Source organism: Triturus cristatus, chromosome 3_2 (assembly GCF_964204655.1).
Source record: "Triturus cristatus chromosome 3_2, aTriCri1.1, whole genome shotgun sequence".
In the NCBI taxonomy this organism is placed as follows: domain Eukaryota; kingdom Metazoa; phylum Chordata; class Amphibia; order Caudata; family Salamandridae; genus Triturus; species Triturus cristatus.
In genome coordinates, this window is record NC_140584.1 from 1102282896 (window position 1) to 1102309396 (window position 26501).

Here is a 26501-nt window from a genome sequence, read left to right on the forward strand (position 1 = left end):
CTGGTCTCGGGCCAGACCTCTGCATCAGGGTCTGCCGCTCTAACCATTGAGCCACACTTCTAGTATTGAGTTGTCTGCTTGTTTTGTAGCGTGCATTTGGTTTACGATTTGTAAATGGTAATTAATGTGTACCATGTAATAAAAGACGCTTCAGTCTGCTAAGGAATATTGCCGTGCCCTGTACTAAACAAACATATTCAGACTAGACGACATTATACTGTGCACTACAGAGCTCTGCCTAGCCACTCGTAATAAAAAAGACTTCCACAGGAGTTAATGGTACAACGGGTGTGCTCTATGAACCTTAAAACCCTTTCTTTAAGGCACTGAGATACATCAGGTAAGGTGCTTTTGAAAAAAATCATAGTGCTATGAAGTCAATGGAGCCTTCAGCCTCATCTGTGAGAGTGAGTAAGAGTGTTCAGGATATCTGCGCTGTTCATTTGTGAATGTAGCGGCTACCATCCCTGCTGACATCACACTTGTCCCCAGGCCTGAAAGTAGCCTATGTTCTGGGTTGACTCAGGACCATAAAATGGCCCGGGCACCCAAAAGCAAGCGGCCCACCTTTGCAGATCACAACCTTTCATGAAACATTGTTTGTATAGTATCAGGGAGCTAATCTGGAGAGACATTTGCAATAAATTAAACTTTTCAAATGTTCTAGGACTGTTAGCATTATTCACTTGCTGGAAACCCTAATATTTCTCTGCAGCTCACTCACACATCTTCCAGCAAACCTGTCCCTGAAACAGTTGCTCACTCTTAGATTCTCTAAGTCCTTACTTGCCCTCTGATCTCTAAGTCCCCTCTCTGGTCCTAAAACTCCTGATCATTCTTATGAATCTTTGCTTATCCCTGACCAGCATGACCCCAGACGCTCATGTGGATCCTCTTGTCGGTAGGACTCTGTTCACACTTAAGAATCCATAGGTGCTGCTCATCCTAAGGCCTTCAGACTCTTGCTCACCATCAGTTGGTCTCTTTACTACCCACTTATTAAAAGGACCCTGAAGCTCATTTCCACTCCCCGGTCCTCAGAGACTCCTGCTCGGGCTCAGATCCTTCAGGTTCCAGCTCACTCTCAGATGCCTTTGGATTCCAGCTCATCATCTGGTCACCTGATTTCCCTGTTCACTGTTAGACCCTATAGCTCTTGTTCACTCTTACTTGGAAGCTCCAGGAAATCCTCATTTTCATGAGGGTCATGTTTACCATGAGATTCCGTAAGACTTATATATCCATGTAGCTTTCTTGATGTTTTGCTCAACCTAAGGGCATGAGGTGTATTGTCACTACCAGATGGCTGAAGCTCCTGCTCACCCTAAATCCTCACAGTGGGCATTGAGGGTGAACATATGCTTCAGAGGCATAGCTGAGTTTTGGTCCCTGAGCCTTAGCTCACCTTGGGATCCTGAGGTTTATGCTTACTCCACGTGGCCCAAAACCCTGCTCACTCCAAGGTCTTCAAGGCTCCTGCTTGTCCCAATGGCTCTGGTTCACCAGGGGGTGCGAAGGTCCCTGATCGGAGTCATTTGCCTGTGGGTCCTGGCCACACTCCAGTGCCCAAAGGCTCCTTCTCAGGGACATTAACCATTGAAGATCTGGTCCACCTTAGACCCCTGGGGCACATGCCATACTCAAATTGCTGATTCTGATTCTCAATTTCAACTACCAGAAGATCTAGTTTACCTTCAGATCACTGACTTTCCTGGTCAGCCTGAGTTTTCCTATTATCTCTGCCCACCCTTCATAAGTTACAAAACTCACTGCTATTGTTCAGGCTTCAGTGGGTGTACACATTCAAGTCTTTCATGGACCCTTTTGGATGTCACACTAAAGTCTCTCTTTGTGTGATGTCTTAGAGGGTATAACACAGCTTGGATACTTTTATATTGTTAGAAGAGACATGATCTGAATCTGCTTAACATGCTGGAGGAAATCACTTCAACTACCGCCGTTCTTTAAATTTTTTATATATTGCCTGTGCTCTTGCTCTCTCTTTTGTTCCCCGACGTGTATGAACAGCCCTTCACACCTCCTGCTAGTGTTTAGCCCTCTCTCTGCTTTCTTCACTCTCTCATTTCACCTGCACTCTTACATTCTCACCAAACACATCTGCAGATTTTCTATGTTCCTGTATGTCTGTCCATATATCAAACCTACTTTTCATTCTGTCTCCCTCCCTCTGTCTTCCTCTCATTCTACTAACCATTCTATCTAATTTAATCCCCGTCTTTAACATTCTCCCTCCCATTATTCCATCTCTCTCGTTATCCATCTCTTTTTTCCTGCCTCTCTTGCTCTCTCTGTAGTTGCCCTAAATTTTCCCTTTTTCTTTGCCCCAGTACTATTTCCCTCCCTTTCTCTTAGTGCATAATGTCCCCCTCTTTCACACTTCTGTCTCCCATTTACCCTCTATACTTCGCTATTTTTCTCGACCATGTCTTTATTCCCCTCTCTCCTATTGCCTTTTTGAGTTTTACTTCAGTTTTTTTTCATGTCTTGAAAATTTTCCCTTTCTTCAATTTTGTTTTCTCATGTCAGTCACCCTCATTTTCCTCTGCTCCTTGAACTTGTTTGTGTCCTACACCTAATGTTATATTTCGTTGTGCTAATTTACTGCGTTGCTGCTGTCAGTATCTACCTTCTTTATCAAACCTTGACATTTGCAGAAGACCATTCTCTGTACATTAAGGAGATTCCTGTCCTTGTAAGTGCTTTTAGTTCTGCATGCTTTCAAAGGTTATTCACGAAAGTGGACGGGCCTTGTTCTACCTTTAGTAGAGATTACACCAAAAGTATGTTTTATTGTTGAGTGGTAAAGGAAAATCCACCTATTTCTGGAGGAATCGTTAGAAACAGTGGAGAATCCACGGATGGCATTTCTTTTACCAACCTATCCCTTTCTTGAAGGGTCTACTATTATGCCTTTCTCCCTCTTCTGCATCCATTGCTCGCTTTGCCTTACACTATTCTTTTTCTCCCTTTGACATCATCCTTCTCTCCACTTTTGTTTCCTATCCTACCTTTACCAATCTCTTGTTTTACCCTTCTCTCCACTTAGACTGTCCCCACTTCATCTTTTCCTTGGCAGTTTCCCTCATTCCCTTCCCCCAATTCACTCTCTCATTGTGCATATCTATAATTATTTCCCTTCCCTGTAGCCTCTTTTCATCTCTTCTCTCATCAATCATTTCTCTCTCGTTCTTCTCCCCTTATCCGTTTGTCTCTAATCCCCACTCTTTCTCTTATTGTCTTTTTTCTCTCTCCCTCTTTAGCCCTCCTCTGCTCTTACCTCTGCATTTGCCCCAACATAGAGGTGAATTAATTTTTTCACTGCAGCATTGTCAAAATCAAATTTTCTTTTTACCCATTCCTAGTCATATCTTTCTTTAAATGTAAAGTTATTTCAGTCCTTAGTGTTTTTTCTGAAGTTCCATCACGCTTATCTCTGTACATCACTCGTCTTCGTGTTTTGTCTGAAGTGCCATCACTCTTAGCTGTGTACAGCATTCTCCTTCATGTTTTGTCTGAAGTGCCATCACTCTTAGTTGTGCACAGCACTCTCCGTGTTTTGTCTGACTGAAGTGCCATCACTCTTAGCTGTGTACAGCACTCTCCGTGTTTTGTCTGAAGTGCCATCACTCTTAGCTGTGTACAACACTCACCTTCGTGTTTTGTCTGAAGTGCCATCACTCTTAGTTGTGTACAGCACTCTCCGTGTTTTGTCTGAAGTGCCATCACTCTTAGCTGTGTACAACACTCTCCTTCGTGTTTTGTCTGAAGTGCCATCACTCTTAGTTGTGTACAGCACTCTCCGTGTTTTGTCTGAAGTGCCATCACTCTTAGCTGTGTACAGCACTCTCCTTCGTGTTTTGTCTGAAGTGCCATCACTCTTAGTTGTGTGTACAGCACTCGCCGTGTTTTGTCTGAAGTGCCATCACTCTTAGCTGTGTACAGCACTCTCCTTTGTGTTTTGTCTGAAGTGCCATCACTCTTCGTTGTGCACAGCACTCTCCGTGGTTTGTCTGAAGTGCCATCACTCTTAGTTGTGCACAGCACGCTCCGTGGTTTGTCTGAAGTGCCATCACTCTTAGCTGTGTACAGCACTCTCCTTTGTGTTTTGTCTGAAGTGCCATCACTCTTCGTTGTGCACAGCACTCTCCGTGGTTTGTCTGAAGTGCCAACACTCTTAGTTGTGTACAGCACTCTCCGTGTTTTGTCTGAAGTGCCATCACTCTTAGCTGTGTACAGCACTCTCCTTTGTGTTTTGTCTGAAGTGCCATCACTCTTCGTTGTGCACAGCACGCTCCGTGGTTTGTCTGAAGTGCCATCACTCTTAGTTGTGTACAGCACTCTCTGTGTTTTGTCTGAAGTGCCATCACTCTTAGCTGTGTACAGAGCTCTACTTTGTGTTTTGTCTAAAGTGCCATCACTCTTCCTTGTGTACAGCACTCTCCATGTTTTGTCTGAAGTGCCATCACTCTTAGTTGTGTACAGCACTCTCCGTGTTTTGTCTGAAGTGCCATCACTCTTAGCTGTGTACAACACTCTCCTTCGTGTTTTGTCTGAAGTGCCATCACTCTTAGTTGTGTACAGCACTCTCCGTGTTTTGTCTGAAGTGCCATCACTCTTAGTTGTGTACAGCACTCTCCTTCGTGTTTTTACTGAAGTGCCTTCACTCTTAGCTGTGTACAACACTCTCCCCATTTAATAAACTGATGACATTTCATTAGAATGAAACTTCCAATCTCAGAGTGGTACATCACTGCAGTTTTTAAACCACCCCTCTACCCGCCGTAGCTTTGCTTTTCTATACGACCGCTATGGCCTGCTGTGATGGACTAAAAGCCAATGTCCCCCCGCCTAAGACTTGTTAATTGTGCTGCGCCGAAAGCATCAGCAGCTCACCGAGGACTCAGGCACCTCCTGAGGCCTGGGATGGGAGGAGATGCTCCATGCTGTGCCTCCTCGGCCGGCCCATTGTCATTCTGCCCATGACAATGGACCGGACTCACTCTGTGGCTTGCTGAGAATCGCACGCAAGCTGTAGCAGCTTTTCGGGTTGTGGGCCAGCAGGAAAACCGGCCCAGGTATGTGGATCTGCTTTTCCACTTCTAAATGGTCTTGGGTGGGCCAGGATCTTCCTTGGGGGGCCTGGCCCACCCTCTAGAACTGGGCCTGACGTGCAGGCGCCAGAGAGAAACAGGATGTGTAAAAGAGAGAGAGAGAGAGAGAGAGAGGGGCGGCCTTCGACGAACAATGGGCTCCAATAGCAAGTGCTTCGTATACTTGGAGCTTTACGAGCCAGCGGACTGACTGCAAAGAAAGACAAGCGGTCGTGATTGTCCCGGCAGGTTAGAAAGTGAAAGTGCGCACAGCTCGCTGAATGTAATTAAAGTACATTGTGCCTCATGTAGGACAAACAAAAGTGAAAGCGCGCAAAGCACATCGTGCCTCACCTAGGGCAAACTCATTAAAGAACATAGTGCTAACGTGTAAGAAACAAAGACATGGGGCCAGTAGCCATGGGAGGAGACAAATGACGACATTGATGTCACTAAGGAGGGACTAAAAGCCTATGAAGGAATCAGACATGAGCATTTATGAAGGGCAAAGACACAAGCCAATGAAAACTGTGGACAGGGCTTCTTCTCCATACAGTACCCACACCAGATCGCCAGAGCAGCTCTTGCGCGCTGGCTCAGGCTCGAGCTAACTATGTGTAGCCTGTAGGTCGGATTCTAATCCTTGTCAGAAAACCCAGTGGGTATCGGCACTTATTGCAGGGTTCTGCTTGCAACCTGGAGGCCACAGATTCTAATCGCAATGAGAAAATTCAGTAGGTTAATTCAACTCTTAAAATAGTTTGTACTTAAAATGTTGTTCCCAATTTCATATCCCTATAGTGCAATGCATCATACCCCATTAGGCGGACTATAGGGAAAGCAGGGGCTACTGCTGGGACTGAACCTTGGGGGTTGAGAGCATTTGCTTCTGATGTCCAGGGGCCTGTCCTACAATGGCTTTGCAAAGTGGGTCCGCAACAATCCATTTGGCACTTGACTCTCAGTAGTAGCGATCAGGGGAGTCAACTTCCACATTTTCCATGGTGTTGAGGTTCTGAGCTATAAAGCAAAACCTTTAACCTCTGGACATCACCAGAATTGATGTCACAGGATGTGATGTCATATGATTCTGAGGAAGCCACTGTTCAGATAGAAATGGAGCTTTAAAGCCTGAAGGCAATACACCCAGGTACCTTCAATATCAATGTGCAAGAGACTGCTGGCATTAAATAATTATACAAATCCACAGCTTATTTGCTGCTAGCATTTCCTGCATAAAATTCCCCCAGTTGGACATATACTCACAAGATTTGAAGCATGACAGTCATCTGAAACACTGGGCAGTCCTTCAAAATTCAGAACAGCTGGCCATTGTACAATTGACCTAAACGGTGGTCCTACTAATACCAACTTTTACAGGTAAATTTCGACTGAAGCATTTTATTGTACATGGAATAATAATAAGCATACATAACCACCTAATACAAAAGGCAAAATCTAAAGACATATTCTTGAAGTAGCAATTACCAATTGGTTAAATCACTGATGGTGCAAAGGTTTAAGCAGGTCGCTCCCCACGCCGCACAGCACCACCTGTTTGCCCGTGCCCTTAGCCCAGCTGCCGCTGCTCCTGACGGAGTTCGAGGCCCTCCTCCACCCGCAGGCTACCACCTGCACCTCATCCCTGGTGGCCAGTGGTAGGCCGAAGGTTTGCTCTTGCTCGTGTTCTCTGTATTTTGTTTTTATTTGTTTTATTGTCTTATTTTGTTTTTCCTCCTTCCCTCTTGTGCCATTACTGTGCCTTTTGCCTTTTTGCCTTCTATACCCCTCGCCGTTCCTCACTCCTGTTTTCCCGCTGCTGCGTCCCCTGCGGCCCCGCCCCCCGCTCTCCCATTCGTCCGCTCCCAATTTCCCAGCTGCTCCTCCCTCCCACCTCCCCTTCTTATGGCGGCTGCTTCGTGGCCGCGCGCAGCGGGCACGTCGGTGGCGCGCCTAAGGCAAGCCCGTCTGTGCCCGTCCGCGCCTGGACAGCGCCCAGCACCAGAAGCCCTGGCCCCCGCAACCGCCACGACGCCCGTCTCCTCTACGACGCCAACACCCTCCACGCACTCAACACCGGACGAGCGCACACCTGTTTCCTGGCTGCCTCGAAGTGCACCAAAGGACCCTTCTCCTGCCAGAGCTGCAGCTTCACCAGTCTCCGAGCCGCCAACCCGCCCTCCAGGACAGGACGCAACCACCTCTGATGCATACTACTGAACACCCGCTCCGCACGTAAGCACGCCGTCGAACTCTGGGACCTGCTCGATACATCCTCCCCGGACGTCGCCTTCCTGACAGAGACCTGGATGAACGTTTCCTCGGCACCGGACATCGCCATAGCCATCCCGGACGCCTATAAGATCACCCACAGAGACCGCACCAACGGAATAGGAGGGGGAATCGCCATCATTCACAAGTCCTCCCTCAAGGTCTCGACCAACTCCAACGACACCCCCAGCATCGCCGAACACCTGCACTTCCAGATCCACACTGATACTAACACCATCCTCAGAGGAATTCTGATCTACAGACCCCCTGGACCCTGGCCTCAGTTCAGCAACTCCATCGCCGGCTTCATCAGCACACACGCCATGACCTCCACAGACTACATCCTCCTCGGAGACCTGAACTTCCACCTCGAGAACAACAATGACACCAACTCCACCACCTTGATCGACAACCTCGCCAACGTCGGACTCCGACAGCTCGTCTCAACACCCACCCACTCCGCCAGCCACACGCTTGACCCCATCATCTCCGCAAGCTCCCACATCTCCTTCAGCCACACCACTGAACTCCACTGGACCGACCATCTCTGCATCCACTTCACCTTCCAGAAACCCACCATGCACCACCGCACCCAACAGATCACCCGCCGCTGCTGGAGCAAAATCACCGAAGACCGGCTAATCACTGCCCTCGCCCGAAGCAAATGTGCAAGAATGAGGATGTACCAGAATCCCTAAATGTGCAAAATTAAAATTGTGGCCACATACCCAAAGCAATAAAAGAGAAGAAAGATAAGAGAGGCTTCTTTACAAACTAAAACAAAAATAAAACCTCATTCATGGGAAATAAGTCTACAATAGATCTTAAAGAGTATCAAAACAGCCAAACGTATCCGTATCTATGAACTACTTTAAACTTCATAGTAGTGTGTGATTTGCTAAAAGAATGTTTAAAAATCACATAAGTGCCAAACCTAATCTTCCGAAAACAACTTGGACAGTGTGTTTTAACAGCTCTTCCTTAAACGTGTTCTTGAGTCATTGACATGTGCTTACTTCTTGGCAGTAATATCCTCAGTCATGGAGCATGTGCTTTCAAAGAACAAAACTGAATTGCCCCCAGGGCACTTATAATAAGATATAAAAACTGAGGTGTGAGAAGACAGTGTTACTTGCTCAGGATCACACAATTTGATCAAGTTGGGTAGTTGGGATTTAAAATACTGAACTCTTGAAAAAAGGCTGCAAGTTGAATAAAAAGGCTGCAAGTGGACAGTATGTGTACAGCTACTAAGACTGTCTGTCATCTGCCCAGTTCCTTGCCTGCTAGTCAGTCAGCTACGAACACCATTTAATCAAGTAGTTGTAACCCAATTTACACAAAAAGGCAGAAAGTAATTAAAAAAGAAATATGAGCACCCTCACAAGTCATTAGTTTTTTGCACAAATGGGAAAATTATGCTTTGCAGTTCCACACAAATCTAAATCTTTAAACACTGACCTCAGCCTGCACACCTTTGTCTCCAGCCATAGTCTTGCCTTGGGTGGCAGCTACGGTTTCCAGTCATCTGGCAGGGCTTCAGAGAACACATCTTTGTTGATGACCCTGGCTTGTACAGCCCACCCCTCTCACCTCCGCCAGGCTGGATGCAAAGAAGTAAATCATGCCTGTGCCATGAATAAATGTCCAGACGTGGAGACAAAAATACATGGAATGTCCTTTTACCTCTCATAACCTGTAGGAGAAACTGCCTGCAGGAACTAGAGGTTTCTCCAACACCCAGCCAAGAGTATGGCATAGAAATCATCTCCTGGTGACTGCGACCCCATCACAATATTTCCAGAGCCCGCATAAAGATAGCCCCACTGGTAGCGATGGCGAGCGGCCACTGGCTTCTCAGGAGGCAGTGCAGGGGTGCCCGCGCTCAGAGATCAACCATCACATAACAGCGCAATAGATGAATGTCCAACACAGTGCCTGTCTTTCAAGAAAGAAAGCACGCACATGCACACTAGAATTTACTACTACACAATAACACAAACAAATACAATTTAATGGCCCCGTATGATATAAGGCAGTACTGCATTTCTACTCGCTATCTCACGCGGCGCCCCAACTGGTTTAAGTGGTCCCCCATTAGATATTAATGTACTTAGAGCTCAGGTTCAGTTCTCACGACTTAATGGGCTATAGCCAAGTCTTTTATGCCTCAATCTTAAGTTTCTTATCACACTGGGTGTAACAAATCCACAATGAGTCGTTTGACTTCTTGCTCAGTCCACTCGCTCCCCCTTACCGCTGAGAGGTGGTGCGCAAGGTGGCAGCATCATCGATGCGCTGCCAGACGGCTGTTGTGTTGGATTCATTCAAAGGATATACCACTGGAAAGTAACTATGTGCTGCATATGAAACACAGAGGCGTGGAGAATAAAAGAGCACAATTTATGAAAACGAATTTGTGACAACATGTATATACAAACATACATGGAAAAGAGCTGTGAGATTTATGCACCTAGCTGTCATCAGCCACCTGAAACTGTAATCAGGGAAATACAGAAGGCTGAGCCCCACCTAAAGGATCCCCTCAACTTGCACAACAGAGGCTGCAGTCCCACCTCAACCCTGCTATCTACCAAATGGCAATGCTCATGAAAATGAATCACAGCTCTTTGTGAAGTAAAAGGCCGAAAGGAGGGGCATATTACAAGGCGGCGCTAAAAAACTATTGCCGCTTTTGCGGCTGTTTTCGGCCGAAAAGTGGTGATAATTTTATCGCTATATCAGCAAGGTCACGCTATACCGTGAATCCTTGCCTTAGCGCCCTTTCCTGTAACGCCCACTTTGCATCTCTAATGAGATGCAAAGTGGGCGTTCCAGCTCAAAATAACCGGAGAAATGTCGCTAACTGACATTTCTCCAATTATCACTGGGCACGCTAACAAGCATAGCGATAAGAAAAGTAGCGCTAACCTTGGTTATCACTACTTTCCTTACGCCTGCTTTTAGTTTGACTTAGCCATGATATCCAATGGAAGGTGGATATCATGGCTGAGTCTACCCTGCCCTATCAGCAAGCTATCGCCAAACATTGTGGCATTATCGCTGTTTTTCCAGCGACAATCGCACAATTGGCAGCTTGCGCCTGGAATTGTATCGCTTTTTAGATAAGCGTTGCTAATAGCACGCTATCTCAGCGATAATATTCGGCGATAGCCGGCGATAAGTATCCTAGAGCTAAGTGCGCTTAGCGATAATTATCGCCGGTTGTTGCTGATATGCCCAGGAGTTTTTAAAGGAGCCCTGTCTCCACTCCCCTCACTTCACTGTCTAGGTCCCCTCCCTCCAGCTTCAGTCTGTCAGCATACAATTGGACTGTCTGGGAAAACAACCTCACCCACGTCTCGTGGAAAGGCCAGGCCAGTTGTAGATTAGTGTGACCAAAGAGCTAAAAATCAAAAGTCACGGGTGGGAACTCAAGGCAGGGGAACAATATTATACATCAAGTAGAGAACATTCTAACCCCAACACAAAGTAACAAAGTTCAAATTTCAGCAAGAAGTCAATCATTTTGACATAGGGCACTAGGCCCATTCAAGGAGAAGTGGGAACAAAACTATCGCAGACTATTCCTCCTCCACCAAGACAGTCACCATTTTAACTCTCCACCTGAAAAGCAGTCCCCAGTTGTTTTCAGACCCACTGTGTAGACATCAAAATTATAGTCATATTAAATCTGAATCATTGTTTTCAAACTAGATATGAAATGCAGTTTTTGAATGTATCTAAGTGTGATGATTGTAAATCTGACAAGTTGGAAATGTGAAGCAAGAAGCTATAATACAAGATGCTGTGGTAAATAAAATTAACTCTGTAAATCAGTGATCAGTGGCTCTTAACTTGCGGTCCGGGGACTCCTAGGTGTTCGCAAAGCCTACTCAGGGGATCCGCGATTACTTCGAAAATTAAATATTATTAAAAGATTGATAAAGTGTATATAAATAAAAAAATTCTAAATGCAAACTAGAAATTTTAAAATGTTCTGTAAATGTGTTAGGAATTTGAAATTGGAAGCTAAAAATTAAATTAGTATCCTCGGATTGATTTGTGGAAGCAGTTCAAGTGCATCAAACAGAATTTAGTATGGACAATGAGTGGCCTCAATTGAATTTAGAAATACTCCAACCTTCCCATTGCAATTACAATTTTTATTTGTTTTATATTTGTTTGTGAATTAAATGAAACATTTTATAATTTGTGTTTTTTCCTAATGAATTCTTGTTTCTGTATTTTTTTGTTGTAATGTTTTGTGCTTCAAATCATCGAAAATACTTAGGTCGGGATACCCAGATTCCAGTAATGACTCAATGGAGGTCCCCACAATCCAGTATTGTTTCAGTGAGGTCCCTGGGTTCCAGTAATGAGTACTTGGGGGTCCACAGAAGTCAAAAGGTTAAGAATTACTGCTGTAAATTATTGTTCTGAATGGGATCCATTTTTAGGATCATTTTACCCATTTATTCTATTGTGTAAAACTTTCAAATGCCTCTGGCTTGTTCGACGCTTACTAAATGACCCAAATAAAATAAATAAATAGGATAAGTTAAATGAAAGCCTAACATCCTTTTTCCAAACTTGAGATATCTGCTGTGGATTGGTACTGCAATCTTTCCACTACTTATGAATGCTTGTCCGATTTAAACCACAATATTACTGTACTTCATTCATCCATCCACAATGTATTTAAAATACTTGAAATTGTTTTTGAGAATTGTTTTAGATTACGTATACACACATATTTCACTAGGTGTTGTTGAAAGTACATTCCTGTTGGTGGTGCCAACCATTCAGATTGTATTGGCTTATGCAGGCATATTCTATTGAACCTCCGTATGTATGCAAAGATAATTTCCCTTCCTAATAATTGTATTGCTGTATTGCTTAATTCTAGCTCTGTAAGTCCAGCTGAATGGGAAGATTATTCTAATGAAAATATTTTAAAGGCTGAAAAGCAAAGGAATAATGCAGTCTCTCTGCGGACACTCACAGACAGCATTTTGTCAGCAACGGCTAATGACATGCGCAAACAGTGCGAGACAGTGAACATTGCTCTGATGAACCGGGTGATGGAGACCAAGGATGCAAAGCGCAAACTTGAAGCTCACCTTGCAAAGGTAACTACATAAATGTAGGAAAATCGTATGGGGCTATTTTTGTGTTCTCTAATATTGAGCTTGCTAATGAGACTATCAATGCATAGAGTATTGCAAAAACTAGTTCTATGGCCTACTTCTGCAAGGTTTGAATTTCTTACTTAGTGCAGTGCACCAGCTCTTCAGCATGAAAGTCCAGGTTGTTGTAGCTTCACACAACCCTACTTGGCATACCTGCTGGTGTGGTGTCTATGTTTTCTAGGTTACTAAAAGTCCCATAAAAGGGATCAGGGACGCGTGGTAATTCAAACCCAATCCTGTTCTTTAGAACAGCATACACAAGTGCTGCACTAAAAGAAGACACTAAATATGTTACACTATAAATGTTATAAAGTATGTATTTCAACAGTCTCATCCTGTTGCTTAGTACATGAGTAATAACCACATAGAATATAATTAAAAATGTAGTAATGCATGTCACTAACATGAAGAATAATATGAACATTTCTAACATGATTGAAATGTTCCTAGCAGCCTAACACCTTAAAGACTACTTCTATGCGTTACACTATGAGAGCATGGAATAAGTAACTTGCCTTTACAGTTTCATGGGACTTAGTGTACTGCATACATGTTTCAAGCAGAGAAGCTGTGATTATCAAACTTCAGCCAGGTGAGACTGTTCGCTCAGAAGGAAAACACACATCAGCTGGGCTCTTCTCCTCTCCTCTCTGTATTGGCCCTAGCACAGCAATGCAGTCTCTGTCCTAGTTCCAGATTGATCAAACATATTGATGTCCTCACTCCTACCTCCCTTCTTTGTATAGAATAGCTCTCATGCTGTGCAGATGGAACCTGAGATGGCAGGGACCACCTGTAGAGATCCTCAAATCAAGAAAAAGAACAGGAGACCTGGTTTCTACAGTACCTGGTCAGTCTCCTCCGAATCACAAAAGATGCTGTTCAAGTTAACCTTTCAATAGTAGCCAACCAAAGTAAAGTAAGTTTGCACACCACTCCCAGCAGTAACTGAGCCCACTACAATCCATGATGAATCTTTTTTGAAAGACCAGAGGTTGATGCCAGCCTTTCATGAATTTGCCGCAGTAATGGTAGCTTGTCTGATATGCTAAACTAGAAGCTGCTGGAGCAAGAGTTCCAAGAGTTGGATGCATAGTCCGGGATCTCACCTGCACACCCTCACAAGTACATCCAGTGCAGACCGGGTAGTTGAGCCTTATTACTTAAACAATGCCCTGTGTTCAGCACATGCACCACAGTACTACTTCCAGAATAGACAATGCCAGAGAGGCAGTCTCTTACCTGATATGCCTCAGATGCAGTGCAGACAAGAGCACTTTTTTTCATACCATTTGGTATTGTCCACCTGTTCATACCTCTTAGTGTGAGGTCATTGTATCCATTTCAAAAGTTGTTTCATGGCAGGTCCGACCGTCCCTGAGACTGCCCCTTCTTAATGTTTTAAAAGATATAGAGGCCAACAGATGCCTCAAGGTGTTTCTGAACCTAAGTTTGGTGTTGGCTAAGATGAACACTGCCCATCTTTGGAGCGCCATTGCTGCCACCGAACTCCGCTCCCACCCCCTTCACACTACTAACTCCCATTCCCTAAGGGGGCACACCCTGAGCCACTTTGTCTGCATCTGCCCCTTCTCTTACCTGTTAATCCACATCTACAATACTTAAATTTATGTTTTTGGACCCTCTTACCACGCTTACTTCTCCCGGCATTCCCAGTATGTTTTTTGCAAAATGGGTGACAAACTCTTATCCCCTTACTCTGTCCTTATTTGTCCCCCAACGCAAATCTAGATTGCGTGCTTAACTTTAGCCTCCCCATCCATTCCTTCACCTCATGGACCTCTCACTAGTGACTCCAGCATGTCACACACTAGGAAGCTAGTAGAACCTTCTTGCCATCTTTTCCTTATATGGTTGTTAAATGGGATCTCTAGTTGGCAGAGGTATACACCCTGTTCAGTAGGGACCACCACTCTAGACAGGGTAAGTCAGATACACACCCTAAATTAACCTGTGCTCACCCTCTGGTGGCTTGGCAAAGACAGTCAGGCTTAAATTAAGAGGCAATGTGTAAAGTATTTGTTCAAAACTTGATACAGTAAAACAGTGAAAAACACCGCACAAAAATAATCCACTGGGTTAGAACAATAGAACTTAATCTAATGAACAAAGCAGGACGAAAACAACAAAAATACAGTGGGTAGAACTAAGTTATTAATTTTTTAAGAATATCTTGAAATATAGTGCTTAGAGTCATAAAGCGCCAACCAGGGCTATCTGGTCGCACCAGAACTGGCAAATCTGAAAAGTCAAGCTGATCACGATGGAGCGCGAGTCAGATACATAAGCCACACAGGCCCCTCTAGGAGCAAAATCATCAACGTTGAAGAGCAGCTGCAAGGAGCGGAGGTGATGCGTCGTCATCGAGCCAGAGGATTGTAGGCAATGCATCAGTTCTGAATCGTGCATTCGGGTCCCTCATCATTGTTGAGCTCCGGGCGATGAAGGCAATATGTCGTCATCAAGCTGTGTAATTGGGTCCCGTGTCGTTGCCGAGCTCCGGATGATGAAGGCAATGCGTTGTCGATGGGCTGCATGGTCGACGCGGTGGAGTCCTCGTGCCAGTGATGCATTGGTGTTGAAGGTGAATGCGTTGGTTTCGACCAGCGTAAAGCAGGCAATTCGCGGATTTGCACGGAACACCCAGGAAAACCCACCTCCAAACGCCCAGAACTGGATAGTCACCACTTGGCGGGGCAGGACTCACAGGTCCAGAGGCCCTTAGCAGGGTTGAATAAAGTCTTTGATGTCTCTGAGACTTCAGAACAGGAGGCAAGCCAGCAAGCCCTTGGAGTCACATTGTATTGGAGATATAGAGATTCAGGTCCTGGCCTTCTCACCACCAGCCAAGGGACAGCAGGGTAAGCACAGAAGAGAAGGAGTCCAGCTGAGTGACAGTCCGTTCAACAGCACAGCAGTTCTTCTTCATGGCAGAGTGTCCTCAGGTCCAGAGTGTACAGAGTTGGTGGTGTCAGTGTCCAGTACTTATACCCAGTTGTGCCTTTGAAGTGGGGGGAGACTGTAAAGAGAGGCTTTTGAGGTCCACAAGGTCCCTGCCCTTCCCACCCTGGCCCCAGAATCACTACAGGGGACAATTCAGCTCTTTGTGTGGGGACAGTACAGCCCTATCAAGGTGCAAGTGTCAGCTCCTCCCTCCCATCTAACTCAGGATGGCCCATCAGCCTAGTGAAGGGACATGAGGATGTAAATGACACACCTCAGCTCCCTTTATGTGTGACTGTCTAGAGGGAATGCACAAAATCCAGATGTCACCCACTTCAGACGTGTATTCAGAGACAGGTAGGGGCACAGAACAGTTAAAGTAGGAAAATGGCAACTTCCTAAATGAAGCATTTTCAGAGTTACAATTTAAAATCCGACTTCACCATGAATTTCTACCTTGTCCCAATTGGAAATTACAATAATAAGATGGGATGAGGTGATCCCAATGTTCACCTATGGGCAAGGTAGGCCTTTCAGTACTGAAAAATGAATGTAATAGTTTTTCACTACCTGGACATGTAATACTTACCAGATATCACAAGCAATAACGACTGACCTCCTCTGCCGCACCTCGTGCCAGTTCCAATATGTGTGGTCGCTGTGCAAACTACCCCTGCGTCAGTCGTTGAGTGACGTTACTGTGCTCCAGATCAGAGAGTAATGCAACAAATGGGGGTGCACAGCTCAAAGAGTCCCATAGGCCAATGTTAGTCAAAAAATAGCTTCTTTATTCATTAAATTCTTGAAAAAATTAATTGATTTTAAGACAGTCCAGCCAAAGCGTTTCATTCCCTCATAGGGAACTTCCTCAGGGCAAAAAATATATATGTCACGTGTAATGAAGAGTCAATGATGGATGTATGAAAATCAGTCGCACATCACGTCGAGGGATAGACTCCAAGTTACTCCTGTATTTAAGAGGAAGGCATCTCCCACTGAGATTCCTGGGAGAAAATGATCCAGAAAAGATAAGGCCGCCCGTATGGCAAGATCAGCAACCAGGTATATGCACTGTTGGTTGTGACGTTCACTACATCTGTCCCGGCATACGTCCAGGGACATGCCTGTCCCTGGACGTACGCCATCCGTTTTGACGATTCCTCAACTTGAGGTTTTTGCGTACGTACCATATGGCTAATACGCCGGGACAGATGTAGTGAACTACACAACCAACAGTGCATATACCTTGTTGCTGATCTTGCCATACGGGGCAGCCTTATTTTTCTGGATCATTTTCTCCCAGGAATCTCAGTGGGAGATGCCTTCCTGTTAAATACAGGAGTAACTTGGAGTCCATCACTCCACGTGATGTGCGACTGATTTTCATACATCCATCATTGACTCTTCATTACACGTGACATATATTTTTTGAGGAAGCTCCCTATGTGGGAATGAAACGCGTTGGCTGGACTGTCTTAAACTCAATGAATGTTTAAAGAATTTAATGAATAAAGAAGCTATGTTTCTACTTACATTGACCTATGGGACTCTTTGAGCTGCGCACCCCCATTTGTTATGTAACACTTACCAACCTTTTAAAAACACTGTGTCCTGCCCTTCGGGATGTCTAGGGCCTACCTTAGGGGCGACTTATGTGTTTTAAAAAGGAAGGTTTGGGCCTGGTAAGTGGATTAACTTGCCAAGTCGTAGTGGCAGTTTAAACTACACACATGGGCTCTACAATGGTAAGACAGAGATGCTTCAAAGGATTACTAAAGTGGGTGGCACAATTAGTGCTGCAGGCCCACTGGTAGCATTTAATTTACAGGGTCTGGGCAAATGTGGTGCACTTTACTAGGAACCAATATTACCATGTTTTAGGGAGAGAGCACATGCATTTTAGCACTGGTTAGCAGTGGTAAAGTGCCCAGAGTCCTAGAGCCAACAAACATTAATTCAGCAAAAAGGGGAGGAGGAAGGCAATACGTTGGGGGTGACTCTGCAGAAAGGGCCATTTCCAATAGCTTGTCAGATTTAAAATCCAAACTTGGTATTTTGGAGGCCTATAGGAAGGCGTTCAGCCCACTGAACTACTTTTTTAAGGCAGAATTCCTTGACCTATCCTGCACCTCGGGCTGCTTTTGCACTAGCAAGGAGCTCTGACATCTTCCACAAAACTAGTGAGTACTTCAATTGTTGTAGCTGCTAAGTGGCTTTGCCAATTTTGAGACGTTGTGTCATTCATGAGCATAGCTTTCAAGTCAGCTTCACATGCAGAGCTGGTATTTAATTTATCTGTATATAGTATTTCTATAGCACAAACCTAGACAAAAGGTAGTGGAGCACTGTACACAGCCCAAAGACAAGCATAAAGTCAATGACTAAGAGGAGAGATAGCTGGGTTGTGGATTGTTAATGCATTGTGCTGTTGTGTTCTTTAATAAAGAAGTGAGTCTTCAACTCTTTCCTAAATTGGAGCAGCACTGGGAGGTCCTGATGGCTACGGGATATTGCTCCAGATCCTGGGTGAAAATATAAAAAAGGTTTGCTGTCTTGTTTTTTCTGCTTTTCAACTTCTTAGTCTGCAGTCTGACTAAGGGGGTGCCAAAATCCCCACGAGATGGTGATCTTGTCTGCTATATCACCAGCGGTACTAGTTGTGATAGCTTTGTAACTGATGCATATGGTTGTAAAGATGGTGTTGGCTGGAAATTAGAGCCAATGAGGTTGAATCAGGATGGTGGAGATGTCATCAAATTTCTTGAGGGCCAGTATGAGATATGTTGCAGCTTATTAGATGCACCTAAGAAATGCCAGTCCTGAGTGTGGTTGGCCATTGAGTAGGGCATTACCATCAACCCGTCTCTCTGTTGTGACGGTACCACGCATCAAGAAGACCAGAACAGGAGGATGCTCCTTCTCCTTCCTCGCAGCCAAGGCATGAACACCCTCGCTCTCCACCTCCGATTGACAATAACACTCTCCAAGTTCTTGAAGGACCTCAAGACCTGGCTATTTGACGAATTACTGTAAACATCCAGGAGCTATGCACTCCCTTTATCCCCCTCAGCACCTTGAGACACCTTTCGGGTGAGTAGCTGCCCTTTACCAACCCCCTGATTGATTGATTGATTGATTAATTGATTGATTGATCCTGATGCAATATCATGAGAGCTTGAAGAGCAGTTCCAAAGTCAATTTTTTGGAAGAATAGATTCACACTTGGTTCAATATTCAATAGTATCTCAGTACTTTCACCTTTTAAAAAAAAATCTTTGGATCTGTTCCTCTGCCAATAACAAACAGTATTTTTCTGGTAACATTTTGTTTATTTGTTGTTTAGTGTTTTTTGACTTTAATGAAAGCTCACTCTGTCAGTGCTTCCAAAACTTTTTAGAACCACAACCAACTTTTTAGCTTGACAAATGTGACCCACCTACCATTAAAGGACATGACGTTGGTGATTTATTTTAATGCCATTAAAGCATCATGTGGTAGCACACTGCCATTTACAGACAGCACATTTTCCATTGAAAATACACTTGCAGACATACAGTTTTACTGCTAAAATTATGGACAACTATATTGCACACATATGATAATGTGTGAAAATTGGTTTTCAATGAAAATTTATCATTTGCGCATCACCAAGTGTTTTTTAAAATTTGTTCTCATCATATTAAAATCTTTGCTCCTGTCTCACTTCAGAATTACAAAACAAAAAGGTGCTTCAATTTTGTTTTCTGAAGTGCTAAATGTTTACAGTTCATTTACAAATCTTTAAATTTTGTTGTATGTTACAAAAATGACATCCTACAGTTTTTCCATTTTACAATCTCTGATTGTCACATAATTTTCTTCTCTGACTGCAAAGTGAGAAGAGTTTGTAAACACCAATCTCCATGTTAAAAAACATAATCTGCGATTTGTTAGAAAGCATAGCCTGACAATTGACCTTTGCAATTGAAGCGCAAATGTGAAAAAATAAATACAGAATTTAAAGGCATCTTTATTTATTGCTTGAACTTTTACAACCCACCAAAAACGGGAAACACTGCTCTATGTGAAGGCTATTTTTTGTCACAAACTTCACTTACGTTCATCAATGTTTTGTTCTATTCAATTGTACGTTTTCTGTGTATGCAGGAGTACTTTTGTCTGTATGAAAAAATTAATTGCTGAATATGGTGATTGAAAGATACTGTTATGATCAATTAAATCATTGTTTTTGGTTATTTAGTGCAAACATTTAAGTGAATGATATACACGTGAGGTTCCCTTTTTGGTTCAAAACAAGCAGTATTTGAGGTGCTGTATGTCTGAAACTGAGGAGACTTTGAAGTAGAGTTTTGTATCATCAGCATATTGGTGAATCTTGATGCTGTTTCCTATGAGTAGAGCTCCAACAGGTCCATGTATAGGCTGAAGATGACAAGTGGCGGTAAGGAGCCCTGGGTGACTCTATAGGAGATAGGGCTCTTTTGTGTACTGGATGTGCCAGAGTGAGGAAACTGGTGTGGGTCGGAAAGTTAGTACGTGAACCATAGAAGAATATTGCTGGTGGATCTCATTTGAGACTACATGATGCAAATGTGAGTGGGGCAGTTGACTGTGTCAAAGGCAGTTCAGATATCTAAGTATCTCAGAAGGCAGGGGTCATCTTCATTTGTGGTCAAGAGGGCATCATCTATGCTGTGTAAGGTAGCAGTTTCCATACTGCACTATGATTTATAGCAGACTGGTAGACTGGTAGTCATGCAGGAGATGCTTAGCACTGATATGGTCTTGCAGTTGAACATAGACAGCTTTTTCAATTATCTTGTTGGTGAACGGTATATGAGTCTTGAGCCTGTAGTTGGCGAGATAATCAGGGACTAGCGTACCTTTCTTTAGGAGTGGCAGGATCTGACCTGTCTTTCCAGCTACTGGGAAGATCCTTTGAGTGAGGGAGGCGTTGACAATGGTAAAAAGGGATAAGAGAGCTTCTCCAGACAGAGCTTTGATGAAAGATGATGGTAAGACATCATCTTTCTAAGAAGTAGCTTTGAGAGAGTTGAATATGTCAGCAAGATTGAGGAGCAATAGGGCTTTAAAGGATGACTATTGTGGGGTTCTACGGGAAGTGAGTGGGTGTAAGATCTGAAGCAGGCTTGGTGGTGTTGATGTGCTGTCCGATCTTCAGTATTTTTTCATGGAAGAATAGATTGATGGCATTGCACTTTTTGGTGGAAATAGTAATAGACTGGCCCGAAAGGGGGTGGATACAATGTTTGATTGTCTTGAACAGCGTTCTGCTTCTTTTGGTGGCTTCATTGATGGTGTTGTTATGATACTTTGGCTCATGTGATGGTACAAGGGTGGCAATGTTTATTGTACTGGTTCATGTATATACTATATTGGTTCTCTCTTGTAATGTACTGGTTTGTGTGTGTAATATATTGGGTGAAATATGCAACCTATTTGTGTCATAATGTACTGGTAGACTTGTATAGCTGCATTGTTCCTATGCATTACATATTGGTTCACTATGGTAATATACTGATTTCCTGTGTAATGTATTGGTTACTGTGTATATTGCTTTGAAAGCATTAGATGCTGGTTTGCAAGCATGATGTTCGGGTTCTCATTTGTAACAATACCGATTCTCATGTATAAAGTACAGGTGGGCATGCATCATTGTATGGCTCCAATGAGTAAAACATTGATTTGTGACTGCAATATGTGTTTGTCTAACCTACATACTAGTTTCCAAACATCACATAATTTTGTGCACACAATTTAACTGTACATATTTTTATGTGCTCACTGTATAATACCTGTTTTCTTTTTTTTAAATAACTTTTTATTAACAACAAAATATGCAGCATTACAGCAGTCATGACACATGCATAGCACCGACACAGACGGAATACATGTTGGGCATATGAGACAGCAAGCATTACATTGATGACAGCTAGGTCAAAGACACCCCCAGTACCGGCACATTAAAGAGGTAACTCTCGACCCCGATAAGGGACAGGGGGACCCACCACACAGTTTCTCGGCGATGTCGCTCCAGATGCTCAGGACGACGCCCCAACTCCCAAACCGTCTAGTATGGCCTGTCTCTCCCGTCGCAGTTCTATTGTGGGAGAAATGCAAATGTCCCCCCGATATTTGTTCCATCGTCCCCATTTGTGATCCCACTTGGCAGGGAGCCTCGACCCTTATAGACTGTTTTCTCCGCCACCATCGAGAAATCCATATCATTGGCCCATGCGCGCAGCGGTGGAACAGCGGCCACCCCCCACTTCTGGGCAATATTCCTTTTAGCTGTGGCCCAACCCAACGCCGCCCACACGTCGGTATCATCCCACACATTGAGGAGGCAGAGCTGAGGGGAGGGGGTGATCGCCTTACCAATGGCCCGCGCCATCTAATGCGTGACTTCTACCCAATAGTGGTGTACGGGGGGGGCAGGCCCACAATATATGTAGAAATGTGCCAACTTGATGACAATTCCGCAGGCAGTGCCCATCAGGACGCCTACCTAGTTTACACAGCAAGGGCGCATCGAAGTACACCCGGTGCAGCACTTTGAGCTGAACCAGCCGGAGCCGCATTGGTATCGCCACCTCCCGAGGGGTGGCCAACGCATCCCTCCAGTCTTCGTCAGATAGGTCACCCACATCCGTTTCCCACCGGGCCCGAACGTTCTGCATTGAGTCAGTGCGATTATTAATTAACTTTTTATACGTTAAGGAAATAGCCCTGCAGTCCATTGGATCTAGCAGCAATCTGTCCTCCAGAGGTGAGTAATTCGGAAGGGAGGAATCCGCGGGTAAGGCGCGGTCGATAGCATGGCTGATTTGTAGATAGCGAAAGTGCTCCGAGGGAGCAAGCTGGTACTTGAGTTGAAGCTCTGCGAATGTCGCCAGCTTACCTTTAACCCAGACGTCCCCCACCTTAGAGATGCCAACAAGATCCCACTTACCGAATCCCGCACAGGTGCTCAGCCGGCCCAGACAGTCGGGTTCCCAGAGTGGGGTGGCCTTCGTCAGCCGTCCGCACCACCCCATGCGCCTCTGGAGCGTATGCCAGACCTCCACCGTTCGGGCCATCGGGCCAGTCAGGCCAAGGTTCTTCGGGTTGGAGTGCAGCGCCCGGTTGTACCCTCCCTACCCCATGAGCCAATGGTCCATTCGAAAGCTGGGGTCGTCATACGACCCGAACACCCACTGGTTGATCGCAATCAATTGCGTCGCTTGGTAATAAAGGCGTAGATCCGGCAATCCAATCCCGCCGTCGTACCAGCCCATAGTCAATTTTTTCATCGCGATACGCGGTGTACCAGCTTTCCACAACAGTCCACGCAGTGCTGCATCGATCTTTAAGAAATAGGACTCAGGGATGGGTACGGATGTGTTTTGAAGGGCATAGAGGAAACGGGGAAGAGCTAGCATTTTAAAAAGGGCCACCCTTCCCAGGAGGGTAAGGGGCAGTGTTTTCCAGTGAATCACATCGGATTTGAACCGCTGCAGTGGGCCCCCCAAATTACGCTCGTGGAATACTGCCGAATCCATTGTTATGAAAATGCCCAGATATTGAAAACCCTGTAGCGCTACCGGTATGTTATATCCCCTAGGGCTAATCGGCGGGTCACCCCTGAGGGGATAGATCTGGGATTTGGACCAGTTGATCTGGTACCCAGAGTGAGTCTCAAATATGTGAAAAATGTGTAGCGCTCGACAAATCGAGCGTGCAGGGGAGGCCAGGTACAACAGAATATCGTCCGCATATAAAGAGATGCGATCTTCATGATCCGCTTTCCATTTAAGGCCCCTGATTTCAGGGTCACTCCGGATCCAGTCCGCGAGCGGCTCCAGTGCCAAGGCTAAGAGGAGCGGCGATAGGGGGCAGCACTGCCGCGTGCCACGTCGGAGGGAGAAGGAAGACGAACGGTGGTTGTTGACCGAGACATGGGCCGTGGGCAAGGTATATAGCAGTCGAATCCATCAGCCGGGGACCCAGCCCGATACGGGCTAGGACAGCGAAGAGATAATCCCACGCCACCGTATCAAACGCCATCTTAGCATCGAGTGCAAGCAATAGTGCCTCCTCTCGGATGGTTTCCGCCCGCCCCAGGACCCCGTGGACACGAGGCAGATTACGCGCGGTATTGCGGCCAGGCATAAAACCCGACTGGTCCGGGTGGATCAGGGCCGCAAGATATGGAAGTAAACGGTTGGCCAGCAGCTTAGCCAGGATTTTGGCCTCTACGGCGATCAAGGAAATGGGCCTGTACGATGCGCACTCATCCGCTGGTTTGCCAGGTTTGCGTATCACCACTATTGTGGCATCACGGATTTCGGCCGGGAGAGTACCAGTCTCATAGCATTCCTTATACAGGTTGAGCAGGTGGGGCGCCAGCTTCAGGGTCATAGATTTCTTAATAATACCTGTTTTTATGCCAGTCACACTGGTTGATGGATAGTACACAACTTGGTTTTAATGGGTTTTGCAATGAAGAATGTACTTCATGTATTGGTTTGCTTGCACTACACTATAGATTTACTTAGCTGATTTAAGAAGGTGGAGACAATGGCAGGGGTTGTAAGGCAGTAAAGGCTCAGTGTTCTGAAGTCGTGGCAGAAGTCACTGCCTGTGAAACTGTAAATAACTTGTTGTTAGCCCCTAGAGGTAAATGCCTTGAATCTTTTGCTAATGTTATCTGTTCACAACTGCAAGGTTGTGTTTTTAAAAGTAATGTTTTACATTTTAAACTGCTCTCCTGATGAATCTAAGCATAGTCAAGAAGTGCTTAAATTGGTAATTTGTTCATCCCTGTCACATTCTAATGTTTTTTGAGCATTGGGAAGCTCTATGTCTGGGGCAAGTATGGTGTTGGATCTGCGTTCTCTGATGAATGTAGGACCTCTTGTGGGAGCCTTTAGGCCTCATATGTATACACTGTTCTGTGTAGACTGTGACAACAAATGTATGCTTCCATATACAAAGTCCATCCTTGAATTGTTGTGCACCATAGCAGAGTTAAAATGAAATGGGTAATAATACAATGGCATGGCATGTCATGTCATGGGAAGGCTCTGTATTTTCATTTACCCATCCTCTATCCTGCCCCAGTAGACCTCTGGCCCTCCTTTCTGCCCCGTATAAAGAAAAACAGGCAACATTGTTAACCGTTCGTGCTTGCTATTGTAAGGATCCCCAAAGTCAATACAAATGTTGAGTCTACACTTGGTCACACCCTTAGTCTCGTATTGACTGTGGGTATACACAACACATAGCCAAAGTACAGTTCAAAGTGCACTCAAGTCTCCACTAAGCTGATTCAAAGCAAATTCTAATGATTTGATCTTGAGTACAAGTCTTTAAACAAGATGCAACCAACATGTGGTTCCACTGCAGGACTTTGTCAAGGCTTAAAAAGGTGCAAAGTATCTGTAACTAAACATCTCAAGGAGGACAGAAGGGCTCCATCTATGTTATTTAAAGTGTAATATATTGTGTGTGGTTTCTCATTTAAATCTAAACCCGCTCAATGATTCTGCACAACATTGTATCGCCCTCACTCTGGGACAATGCAGTATATATTTTGCCCTCCGTGAGATTGTGATTGCATTATGACTAACTCCTTATAAACTGTCAGAGCAGAAGTCCTTACTTTATACTGATTGCATCTAAGTGGAGCAGAAGCACAGGGCTGTCAAGAGTTCAAGCAGTGCGTTAAATGGGCCGATACTGTCTGGTACTAAGTACTGGCACTTTTTTATTTAAGAGGGAGAGTACCTGCACTTCTCAAGAGTGACATGATACTTTCAATCAGAGAGTACTGGCACTTCTCAGAAACAAGAAGGTATTCCATTACAGGTCAAGTGCACTTCTATTTTTCAATTTCAAGCACTGAGGGAAAGTCATGCTGTGTCTTTGCATATCGTCACTGACAATCCTGGTGTCAGTGTGTTCTGCACAAATAGCTTAGGGGGAGCAGAACCTCGTGGCCCAGATGGCAGTGGGAGAAGAGACCTGCTCTCTGGGGGCGTAGGGCCTCGGGCCCATATGGTGGTTGGAGGAGAGACCTGTTTTCAGGGAAGCAGGGCCTCGTGGCCCGGCCAGATGGGTGTGGGAGGAGTGACCTGTTTTCTGGGGAGCAGGGTCTCGTGGCCCGGCCAGATGGGTGTGCGAGGAGTGACCTGTTTTCAGGGAAGCAGGGCCTCGTTGCCCGACCAGATGGGTGTGGGAGGAGAGACCTGTTTTCTGGGGAGCAGGGTCTCGTGGCCCGGCCAGATGGGGGTGGGAGGAGAGACCTGTTTTCTGGGGAGCAGGGTCTCACGGTTCAGACAGTGGTTGGAGGAGAGATCTGTTTTCTGGGAGAGCAAGGGCTCATGCCCCAGATGGCGGTAGGAGGAAAGACCAGTTTTCTGGGAGAGCAGGTCCTCCAAGGCTGCAGTAGAAGGGGTCTGTTTTCTGGTGTGTCCTTCAGGGAACCTGAGGGGAGGGGGACAGAGGTGTTGGGGGGGGCTGCATTGTATCTTCAACAGCAGCATTGGGTTGGCTTTATTTAGTCTTTTTCCACAGGATTCTGTAGCAGGATATAGCCAAGAAGGTAGTTTTCCTTTACAGGGAGGGCCACTACCTGGCACCCTCTGGCCCCAGTGATACACTCAAGGCCTGCAAGAGCGGCTAGATGGGAAGGACGAGCACTTTGTGCTGGAGCAGATCTACCTGCAAGATCAGGGCAAGGCAGGCAACCACAGGAGCGCGCCCACCAAGCTGATGGGTCCCTGGGGGCTTGCACTTGAATGACCAGGGTGTACTATTACGTGATGGCAGTGATGATGCCCTGAGAGGTGATATGCTGTCAAGTAACTGAGGTGCACTGTTGGGTGGTAAATATGATGTTTGTGATTGCTATACACCATTAGATGGCAAAGACAGTGCATGGTTTAGTGATGACTCTGCA

The 26501-nt window shown here is 45.2% G+C and overlaps 1 protein-coding gene across 1 annotated transcript in view; it reads left to right on the forward strand.

The window, feature by feature from the left end:
* Positions 1-26501, forward strand: part of TEKT1 (tektin 1) — a 176078-nt gene that overhangs the window by 134285 nt on the left and 15292 nt on the right. Inside the window, exon 6 of the mRNA XM_085646946.1 lies at positions 12292-12514. Coding sequence (XP_085503072.1) covers positions 12292-12514 — 223 coding nt within the window. The remainder of the gene's footprint in view (positions 1-12291; positions 12515-26501) is intronic.